Genomic DNA, 12,118 nt, shown 5'->3' with positions numbered 1-12,118 from the left:
AAAAAAACAACATTGAGATTCCACCTCATCCCAGAAAAAAATGGCTTTCATCAAGAAATCAACCAATGACAAATGCTGGCAAGGCTGTGAGGAAAAAGGAACTCTTTTCCACTGTTGGTGGGAGTATAGGCTGGTGCAACCACTGTGAAGATCATTCTGGAGATTCTTCAGTAAACTAGGATTAGAGGTCCCATTGAATACAGCTATTTCCCTTTTGGGTATTTTTCCAGAAGAACTAAAAACATCACACCACAGCTATATATGTGCACCCATGTTTATAGCACTGCAGTTTGTAATAGCTAAATTGTGGAAGCAACCCAAATGTCCATCAGCTGAGGAATGGATGAAAAAGATGTGGTATTTTTAAATAATGGAATATTACTCAGCTATAAAGAAAGATAAACTCGAGGCTTTTGTAGGTAAATGAACACAACTAGAGACCATACTGATAAGTGAAATAAATGAGACCCACATGTGTAAATGCTGTATTGTCTCACTAGTGTAAGAACCTGAAAGAGTAAATAAAATCTAAAGGGTACAATAGATAATTGTGAAAGGGAAAGAAAATGTTCATAAGGAAAGAGCAATTGGGATGAGGGAACACAGAAAAGAAGGAAAGAAGGGAGAAAATATGTATATATGTATACACAAGATAGCTAAGGAAATTGTAGTACTAATTTCTATTGCTTTATGGAAAGGAACAGTTAATGTTTAATTGTTGGATCAATCTTACATGCCTATATTTGTTTAACTGAATAACCAATTTGAATATAACTATATGTAATACAACCATTGTTAATTTCCTATCACCTTGTCTGAAATCTGTATTGCTTTTATTTTTTTGTGTGTTTTGTTTCTGTCTGTGTGTTTGTTAATGTGTTTTCATTCTTTTATGTTTAAAAAAATTTTTAAAAAGGAATATGATATGGGCTTTTATCACTTGAAATAAAAGAATGTCATCCTACCATATTCTGCTGGGTAAATGTCTCTTCTGGTTTCTTCCTTTATCTAAACCTTCAAAGAACTTGCGAGACTTCTTAGATTGTATGGACTCATGCACACACCTCCTATGATAATAAAATTGAAAGAATTTTTAGTATATATATGCTGCCAAAGTGAACACTAAAATTGAAAGAATTTTTATAAGAGCCATTGCAAATCTTTTTGGAAACATCATATTCAAGAAAACACTGAGTATGCCACCAGAGAGCATCAACTCACCAGAGGGCATCAACATTTTAATTTTTTTTTCAGAATTCAAGAATTCAAAGAAGCTATCAATTTCTTTAGCCAAGCTCTTACAATTAACCCACTTTTTCTGGATGCTTATATTGGACGGGGGAATTCTTACATGGAATATGAAGATGAGGAAGCCATCAAGCAAGCACAGAAGGACTTTCTGAAAGCACTGCATCTTAATCCATTATGCACAAAAGCCAGAATTAGTCTGTGCTATAATTTGCAGGTAATATAATGTTTTGAGCATTGGAAGTATTGTTTGGACAGGAGAGAGAATATATTCAGCCCTTTTCTGGTGCGGGGGCTAAATGATATTTCCTTGGTTATGAGCATTTACCTTTCCCTTACTTTTAGTATACAAAGTAGCAGGGGTAGCAGGGGGCTCACATGGTTTCAGGGAGCCTTCTGGAAAAGCCTGGGGACCTGGTATGCTAGTCAGATGAAGATTTTCATAAGTCTCCTTAAAGTCTGCACCCCTCTCTGTCCTTATAGAAACCACTTGTAAAATTTGCCTGATGAATTTCACAATGAAGAACCTGACTAACATTTCAGTAGCTTATACCTTAGTTCCATGGGCTTTATCATGTTGAATTATTTAAAAACAAAAGAATAAACAATGCTTGAAAGTTTTCAAGTGCACTGCAGCCATCCAACAGATCAGAAAAATGATATATAGGGACTTCTGAATTCAACCGTCTTCCAGGGGGCAGTGAATTAGAACTTGCTGGGAAGGCAAGAGGACAAGAATTTGTCCCCTTAGCAAGATGGGACAGTGATACTGTGCTCTGTTGCACAGCCAACTTACTGCGAGACAGGCATAAGCAATAATACAAATAATTATGATAAGTGCAGCAAAGAAAAAAATAGGTTATAGGCCCGGGAAACTGAGCTGTGTTTGAGGAATGAGAACGTTTTACTAAAAATTAACATTTACATCTAGGTGTGAAAGACTAGTAATTAGTCAAAGGTAGAGGCTGGGACTAAAGTGGTGTGTTCCAGACAGAGGGAAGAGTCCACTGGAAAGCTTTGTAAGAAAAAGACAGACGGTCTAAATGGATAGAGTGTTACGGGTAAGGGGAGAGTGTTTTGAAGTGAAGCTAGATTATTAAATGAGATCTGGTGTTTAAAGACCTTGCAGTCTAGCTAACCATGTGAACAGAGCTAATCAGAGAAATGACATCAAACTGGCATTTCATGAAGATATCACTGACTATACAACAACCTGACAAGGAATTAAAAAGCACTTTAGTATTAAGGATTGAATCAGGAAAAGGACTGACTGATAAATGTGAGGTAGGGCCACCCAGCTACTGTCCTAGAGAATGACACTTTACTCAACAAAAACTTACGGATTACTACTTGCCTAACACTGTGGACACAGAAGCAGGTAGACCAGATCTTGTCAGGAATAGATGACAGATAAGATCCTATTGTGAGGCTGTTTGCAGTTTAATATTCTCATACTCTAACCTCAGTCTCCTTTATTTTTTATTAGATGAACTTGTGGTGATAGTGTATTTCCAAATGGTGTACCCAGGGTGAGATTTGCTGGTCAGAATGCAAGGCTTAGTTCCCTGAGTAGTTGCAAGTGTTCCTATAAGCGTGGTTAGACTGAGTCAGCCTCTGAGACTTGGCAGGTTGGGTTTCTGAACCCATGAAAAAGAAAGACCCTGGACCGTGCTGAGCTATTTACTCTTTGCCTTCCCACGGTGAGCTGTTTAGTTGCTGCTGGCCTTCTCTAGGAAATGCTCTGGCTTTCTTTTATCAGTGCTGCTCCTCTCCTGATGACCGTTTTTCTTTTTATCCAGTTGATGCTAAGGTTGGTATAAACAGATGCTTGGTAAGTTTCCATGGATTTTCCGTAGAATATGTACAGTGGCCCTACAGTTCCAGATAATGGTTTGATTTATCAAAATGTTTTATGCTATTATTCATTTATTTATATATCACATATTAATTGTAATTGGAGTTTCTGTGCCAATAAATAAATATACATACATATATATATATATAATCCCTGCTTGTGCCTGATATAAGAAATGACTATGCAATTAAATATATTTTAATTAATTCAAGTGTTATCGGCTGGGGATTTAGCTCAGCGGCACAGCGCCTGCCTGGCAAGCGCAAGATTGTGAGTTTGATTCCTGGTACCGGAAAACAAACAAACAAACAAACAAACAAACAAAAAAAGTGTCATTATAAACATTCAGAGGCCATCAATGGAATGTACTCACAGAGTAGCCTACTTTCCTGTTTAAAATACCTTAGATGTAGCACAATATAAATATGTACTTACCAAAGGTTTTGAGTGTGTTAGAATCATTAACATTTGTCATGTTATTCACTATTTATTACTTCATAAAGTGGAAAATTATCTTAGGCCCTAGGAAAATTGCAGAAAGCTTGGAACCACTTTACCATCACCATGGAAATTGATCCACAGAGCTACCTGGCCTATGAAGGAAGAGCTGTGGTCTGTCTTCAAATGGGTATTAATTTTGCTGCAATGCAAGATATTAATGCAGCTATAAAGGTAAAAATATACTTAGTTTATATTACTGCTGGCATAAATTAACACAATCCATGAATAAGTTCAGTAAGAAGTTTACTGTTACCTTTTTAAAACGGCTTTGAACAAAATAATATTTTCCTTTTTTCGTGAGTGATTCTTAGGCTCAAGAATCTAAATGAATTTAAAATGAAAATACCAAATTCATAACAAACACTGATTCCTCTCAGGAAAAGCAGCTTGTGAATTTCACAGACCATCCCCTTTATTTTGTAGAACAAAGAAATGCAAAATAGAAAAGGAACTTCTAGGTTTGAAGGAACTAAAGAAAGAATAATTTAAATCTCCATATTCTTCCTAAAGTGAAACTCTGAATAAAAGTCTTATGTTTCGAATGCAGTGACAGAAACTTTTCTAGCTTTTGAATTTTCTTTCTCTAAATTTGAGTAGATGTTGTAATGTTTGAAATGAGAAAAAAGAAAAGACCTGAAGAACAATTGCTACTACATAGGAAAAACAAGCATGTCAACTATTCAATTTAATTTCTTTTCTGGCTTAACATAGGTAAACAGATAAACTTTCCTCCTTTGTCTATTGTTTTGGAAAGCAGCTGAGTAAAGCATTAAGATTATTTGTTTTATTGCAACCAAATCAACACACTGTTGACATCAAACCAATTTCATAACAAGTCCTTGCTCACAATATTTGCTCTAATGGGGTTTTGGTTTTACCGGCACTATAAAGTTACTCTTTCCCACAACTAGATTTCACAATGTTCATTTCTGCAGACATGAAATCAGAGATAAATACTATTCCCAGATGCTAAGACTCACACTATTATATTGCAGATCAATACTACAGCGGAGTTCTTAACAAATCGCGGTGTGATTCATGAGTTTATGGGTCAGCGACAGAACGCAATGAAAGACTACCAAGCAGCAATTGCTCTAGACCCCAAGTACTCGCTGGCTTACTTCAATGCCGGAAATATCTACTTTCACCACAGGCAGTTTTCTCAGGTAATGTGAGTTTTCCTTAACATTTTCTTTTTGACATTTTAAATGCCTCTTTGTTAAATGTAGCTTCAAAATGCAATCCTTATACCTCAGCCTAAGAAATCATTAGCTGTTCTTCTTAATAACTTCTCTTTCACAAGAATGTTTGTGATTACCCACTAAGTGCTGATCCCAGTATGGGTTTATTCTCTTTATTATCATTAATCATTAAGCTGTTGTCCAGGAAACATTCTTTCAGGCTTCCCCAAGTGCCACCAGTATCCTTGTTATGTGCATTGTCACCAGCGTCTAGCCTGCTGGCAGCTTTTTCTACCACTTATACTTCCTTGCAGACCCTCTTTATGGTGGGATTTCTATCTCATCTTAATTTCTACCTTTGCTAAATTTCAACTTGACTGGGAGTAGGGAGACTTGGATATCAGCTTTGATTTTTGTGACCCTTTAATTTCTTTCAATCTCAATTATAATGTCTGAAATAAAAATATTAGTTATTAGATGATGCTGTTTTGAATTTATTTTATTTCAATTGTAATGTGTTTACATAATTATCTTTTTATCTGTAGTCACTCTTGTTCTGCTTTCCTTCAATTTTCCCTGTCCTTCATCTATCTTTCTGAGTTGATAGCTTAATTCTTTTTTTTTTTTTTTTTTTACCCTTCTATTTGTATTAGGGTAATTTATTAATGTTATATATGTCTTCTAAGTACTTTTTTGGCAGTAACCCATATATTTTGGTTTGTATTTATTTTTAGCTTGAGTAAAATACATATAGGTGTAATACAAAATTTTCCATCTTAACCATCTTTGAATGACCAGTTCTGTAATGTTCTTGTTAATTAAGGTTTTCCTAAAATTTTGTACCTGAAATTTATATTTTCTCTTTGACTTGAGAATAAATTAATTGCATATTTAATGGGGTAGCATTTTTTATATTTTAATATGTTTTTACTTATATTTTAAAAGTATTTTACTCTGTGGTCTGTTTTCTTTAGTTTTTATTTGAAGTTTTTCTGATAGGAAGATATATATAGTTGTGCTCTTTTATAAAATACCCTTAATTTCTTATCTCTTTAGTTTCTTTACTATAAACAACACAATTACCTTGTAATGTCCTTTTTCTCATTCACATAGGTACATGCATCAAGAATGCTCATCTTTAAAAAAGAAAAGAAAAAAAGTCTCACCCTCGTGGTCCACTCTAACTACCGCCTCTACCTCACTACTATTCTTCACAGAGGGCTTTTCTTAGCCAGTTATCTACAGTAGCTCCCTCTCCACTGCTGATTCAGCACACAGGGTCTTCACAACTCTTTGCTTCAAGCCTGTGCCCCTGCTGCTCTTCCAGTGCTCTTACCAAAGTTGTCAGTGGTCTCCTCCATTCTCACCTCACTCAACTGCTCAGCAGTAATTGAGATGGGCACTTGTCTCTTTGTTAAGCAGTTTATTCTCTAGATAATGCTATTTTATCTTATTTTCTTCTGATCACCTTGGCGAGATCCTCCCTGTCAGTCTGCTCTTCTGACATCCCCTCTCTGCTTCACTTCTAAATGTTTTTAGCAACCAACGGCTAGCTCTTGCTTTGTTTCACTCCAATATTACTTTTGTATATTGATCTCTTAACTTTCCAGTTTTTTTTTTTTTTTTTTATACCAGGAATTGAACTCAGGACCTTGCTCTTGCTAGGCAGGCACTGCACCACTGAGTTATATCCCTAAACTAATTCTCCAGTCTTATTAAGTTTGTAAGCTTTTAGGGGCAAGAATCATACATTGCATTTCTGGATTCAAAAAATCCATTTAAGGTTGGGGATGTGATTAGTGGTAGAGTGCTTGCATAGCATGTGTGTTAAAGCGCTGGGTTCAATCTTCAGCATGAGGGGCAGGAGAAAAAGAAAGATCCACTTATTCCTATAATTTGTACTACTTGTCAGCCTCTTTCTTCTGAGTTCCTAATGCATGTTTATTTCAAGTTGCTAAAATTAGGTATTTTACAAGCACATTAAGGTCAAATTGACCTGCTTACCCTCTACATGTAGTCTAGTTTTCATGTATAAATTCTCTCTTAACTCAAGATGTCATCTTCCAGAAGGCTATGTGAGCCAAATCATCAGAGTCAATCATAACTTTTTCTTTCTTTCCTTCCCTTTCTATTCAGTCATTTTATACTGTCAGTTTAGTCTTAATTTTTTTCAAATATGTCCCCGCTTTTCTATTTCTTCTACCATTGTCTTAGAGTTACCCCTCATTTTTTTTGCATTTTAGATGTAGACCATTAACAGCTTGCTGACCCCTGTCATAAGCCTGGCTGACCACCATAGTGAATTAGATGCTGGGCCAGAGTTATTGAAGGTGCAATTCCATAAGGCACAAATGACATTGTTGTTGCTCAAATCTCACTGGACAGCTAAGAGGTAAACATGGCAAGAGCAACTGCCTTAAATTTCATTAATCTCAGATCACTCTCTGGCTGGATCCTGTCCATGGATTTTTTTTTGCACTATAAACTTAGTTAATGAAATTTAGACAAATAAAATGCTCAGGACAATTTTCTGTTTTCATAGATGTGTAAGATCTGCATAAAAGGAGCACCTTTACCTTTTAGATGCATTTATCTTTATCTTCATTTTTTTGTTTTTCTTTGTTTTTTTTTGAAACAAGGTCTCGCTGTGCAGTTCAGGCTGGCTGTGAGCTCACTTTGTAGCCCAGGCTGGTCTCAAACTCAGCCTCCTGAGTGCTGGGATTACAGGTGTGCACCACTATGCCCAGCAGTATCTTTAATAACTGTATGAACACCATTTAAAAATTATTTATTTAGATGTAAAATATAGTTTCAACTTTTTAATATTTTATTGTAGGGCTCTATTTTCTTTTTTTTTTTTTTGATACTGGGAATCGAACTCAGGACCTTGCACTTGCCAGGCAGGCACTTGGGCTGCTGAACTATATCCTCAGCCTAAGGGCTCTATTTTTAATATTTTGTGATAGGGCTCTATTCCCACCACACTGCTGACACATTAACTGGGGAAGTATTTCACCTAAAATGTGTCCCATTTTCTGTCTGACATACCGGATGCATGGACTTCACATGCACAGTCCCATGGGAGACAGGTAGACCTTGAGAATAGCTATTCAGCTGTACTGCTGTGCTCTGGGCTTCTCTTTGTGGAGAAAATTGCTTCCATGCCTGGCCCATCTCTTTCTCTTGCTGTTACTTCTGACTATACAGAAAGGAATCCTTATGCTCAGGAAGAAGGGTTCCTCAATATGTCAAGTGATCTTTAGACAGTTAAAACATGTGTGTGATCTGACTTCCTTTTTCTTTAGTAATTTAATTATTTAGAACCATATTTGGATAGGCTACTTGCATAAATGGTGAATTACAAATATAAGTGGATCTGTTCTTTAATTAATTAATGTATTATGGTTATGAGGGCATCAGGCAAATTGGTAAAATAGTCCAGCCCCTTAATTGTTTTGACCTGTATTTGGTTGATGCTCTTATACTTTACGTAACCTCATTAAACTCATAGGGTTTTCAATTTTGTAATGTACTTTAAAAGACATAATATAAATTTACATTGTTCCAAGTTAGGTGCACTACTGGTGTTTTATTGGGTTCTTTGCTCATAGCCAAGGTAGGCATTTGCTCCTACATAATGGAAGTCACGCTTTTGTAATATAGAACTGTGGAGCATTTGTTGGTCATTTAATGGTGATTTAAAATGAAGGCTAAGTTGCTTTATGAAGAAAGAAATGCTTGGAGTCATTCCTTTACTTCCTTTCTGATTGCTATGTGTGCTGCCTTTTCTTTAGGAATAAATTCTCTTTAAACTATTCACAAATGAATGTCAATCTGTCCCTATCCCAGTACTTCAGTGTAGTATAGAATTGCTGTTATCCATGAAAGAGAGAGATTAAATGATTTTGTTCTGATGGACTCTGAAAAGTCAGAGGAAGTAACTTTTATGGAGTTTGTTTGAAGACTATATTACCTTTTCACTTGGAAGAAACACAATACATTGATATTAATTGATTGAGTCATTTCTATATTCTTGCTATGGTTTGTGTCTAAATGCTGCTGCCCAGCCTCAGTCATAGAGGCAGGCTTTTCGTAGGTGGTTGAATGATTGATTCATAGTTTGTGGCTGATTCATGTTCCAATGCTGGAATTAAGGATGGGAGATTGTTGGATCAGTCCACTGATTGGGTGGGCACTGCCCTGATCCTGGTAGACTGGATATAATTTAAGAGACAGAAAGAAGCTTGTCTTGCTCTTCTTCCTTTCTCTTACTGCTTTTTCTGTGTTCTGCTCCATGAACTGCTGCCACTCTGTGTGTGCCACTCTGCCTTGGATCCAGTCAATTGTGGATTAAAACCTCTACACACTCTGAACTAAATAAATAAACCTTTTCCTCTGGAGCTTTAGATGTGAGTATTTTGTCCCAGCAATGAGAAAAGCAACTAAGACAGACTTTAATACCAGAGAAGTGAGTTTGTTGCTGTGACTATACCTGACCATATGGCTCAGGAGATTTTGGGAATGGCTTGTGGGAAGAGTTTGGAAAGGTTTATAGATACCAGCTGAAAAAGTAGAGCTGGAATGCTTTATGCTCTTCTTATGATTCTGGTCAGCTCTCAGAAGACCAGAAGGCTGATAGAAGTCCTACTGGTGAGAACCAGGCTTGCGAAGTTTCTGCTGAGAAGGGGGACTGCATTGGCTCTTGAACTCCAGGTGATGTGTGTTACGGATTAGCAGAAAGTTTGACTGCATTTTGCTTGTGTCCAGAGATTTTGTCTGATTAAGGGCAGTGGACTAATTAATCTGGCAGAAGAAATTTCAAGGTGGTCAAATACTGAGGTGGTGGCATGGTTACTGTTAGGGGCTTTTTAGCCAGATTTATGTTGAGAATCAAGAACAGAGATCGCAGTAGAATGATTTAAAATGAGTTTGGCCAGAAAGGAATCTCCAATGAAGCTACTGACTGCAAAGATAGAGCAGAGGAGATCTTGACTGCTGAGAAGGAACAGGAGAATAGAAAAGATGGCCTGAGGGCATCGCAAGAAATAGCAGGAGTCCACCCTTTGCAGCCTCAAAATTGCAAAAGTGAAAGACTTTGCTTTAAGAAGAAAGCTATAGAGCACCATGTTTCAGAATGGGCATCAGCCTAGAGAATTTGTTCCCTGGAATTGGATTCATGATGCTCAGTGATCCAGGCACTTGACCCCTACTACCAAGAGAGATGGAAGCCTGGCTATTGTTCCAGCTGGTGGTAGACCCTGGTTTCATCCATATGGTGCTGGTTTTAGGTGTATGCAGAATGGAAGAGTTGTAGGGTCAGAAAGGCTTCCACACAGATTTCATAAGGCTTGTGATGCCAGGCAGTGTGCTCCTGAGAGGGCAGTGTGTGAAGTTGTAAATGTGAAGCCCAAGGTGCAGTGGAGGCCCCAGAAGTCTACAGAAACTAGAAATGACTGTCTGAGGAAAATTGCAAGGAGGGAGCAGAGGCAGCCCAACAGAAAAGCAATGAGAGCTACAACCACCAGGAGTCCCATAGGGGCAGAGCCACCCAAGCCCTTTGGAGTTTACATTTTGCCTCAGATTGCCTCGGACTCACTGCTGCACATAGAACTACAGGACTTCATGTTCGTCTGGATTTTGTACTTCTTTGGCCTCATTCCTCTGTATGTCCCTGGAGTGGAAAGTCTATCTTGTGCCATTGAATGTTGGAAGTGTTTAACTTTCTTTTCATTTGTATACATAGTGAAGAGTTTGCCTTACATCTCAGAGGAGACTTGGAACTTGCCCTTTTCATCAATGCTAACTCTAGTAGTACTTTTGAGATGGACTGAATGCCATTTGCATAAAGGAATGTACATGAGTCTTTGTAGGGCCAGGGGAAGAATGTTATGGTTTGTGTCTAGATGTTCCACCAAAGCCTCATAAGTTATGGGGGCAGGCTTTTCATAGGTGGCTGGATCTAGAGTTTGTGATTGATTCATGTTCCAATGCTGTGATTAAGGGTGGGTGATTGCTGTATCAGTGCACTGACTGGATTGCCACTGCCTCCTCCTAGACTGGATACAATATAAGAGACAGAAAGAGGCTTGTCTTGCTTTCTCTCCTTCCTTTCTCTTACTGCTTTTGCTTTTGGCTTTCTTCTGCTACCATGAACAGTTGCCCTTCTGCCATGTGCCACTCTGCCTTGGAGCCAGCCAATTATACTGAAACTTCTATTAAACTGTGGGCTAAATAAACCTTTCCCCCTTTAGCTTTGGGTGTTGAGTGTTTTGTCTCAGCCAGGAGAGAAAAGTAGCTAAGACAATTCTGCATAACAGAGTCAATACTTTAACTCACTTTGTGTTCAACAGCAACATGGGAAACTTTAACTCACTTCATCCTTACATCAATACTGGAAGTGAAGTTTCTTACCTTTGCTTTATAGATCGGGAAATTGATACATGTAGAGCTTTAATAATGTACCTAAGGCAAAGGCAGTGTATGTTTATGTTTTTAATTTATTTTAAAAATAAAAGAAGGAAAACATATTAACAAACAGACATCCATTCACAAAATAGCATAAGAACAATACAAGCAATACTGAATTACAGACAAACTGGTAGGAAATTAACAATGGTTGTTGTATTACATATTGATATATCTTTAAAGTGGTTTCTCAGGATAACAAATAGAGACATGCAAGATTGATCAAATAAGTAAGCATTAACTGTTCTTTTCAGTAAAACAATAGAAGTCAGTAGTACAACTATGTTAGCTATCCTGTATTCACATACATACATACATATATACATAATTTTCCCTACTTTCTTTTCTCTTTTCCCTCATCCCAGTTGCTCTTTACTTTTGAGCAATTTTCCTTCTGTTTCCCAATGTCTATCATACTGCCTAATTTTTATTCACTTTTTCAGGTTCTTACACTAGTGAGACAATATGTTGCTTACACATGGTTTTCTGATTTATTTCACTTATGAGTATGGTCTCTAGTTGTGATCATTTACCTGTAAAAGCCTGGAGGTTATCTTTCTTTATAGCTGAATAATATTCCATTATATAAAAGTACCACTTTTTTTTATCCATTCCTCAGTGGATGGACATTTGGGTTGCTTCCACAATTTAGCATTTACAAATTGTGCTGCTGTAAACATGGGTGCACATGTATTTCTGTGATATGATGCTTTCAGATCTTCTAGGAAAATACCCAGAAGGGGAATAGTTGGGGTTGGATGGGACCTGTAGACCTAGTTTGCTGAGGAATCTCCAAACTGATTTCCACAGTGGTTTCACCAGTCTGCATTCCCACCAGCAGTGGAGAAGAGTTCCTATTTCTCCACAG

The 12,118-nt window shown here is 37.2% G+C and overlaps 1 protein-coding gene across 1 annotated transcript in view; it reads left to right on the top strand.

Annotated features, from left to right (window-relative positions):
* Nucleotides 1-12,118, top strand: part of Ttc6 (tetratricopeptide repeat domain 6) — a gene marked incomplete in the record, with an annotated part of 231,700 nt that overhangs the window by 212,522 nt on the left and 7,060 nt on the right. The window contains 3 exon segments of the mRNA XM_013510165.1: nt 1,255-1,465; nt 3,623-3,775; nt 4,600-4,770. Of these exon segments, the coding sequence (XP_013365619.1) occupies nt 1,255-1,465; nt 3,623-3,775; nt 4,600-4,770 (535 nt within the window).

Source organism: Chinchilla lanigera, unplaced genomic scaffold (assembly GCF_000276665.1).
Source record: "Chinchilla lanigera isolate Chin_1 unplaced genomic scaffold, ChiLan1.0 scaffold00008, whole genome shotgun sequence".
NCBI lineage: Eukaryota > Metazoa > Chordata > Mammalia > Rodentia > Chinchillidae > Chinchilla > Chinchilla lanigera.
This window is presented reverse-complemented; position numbering and strand designations above follow the sequence as displayed.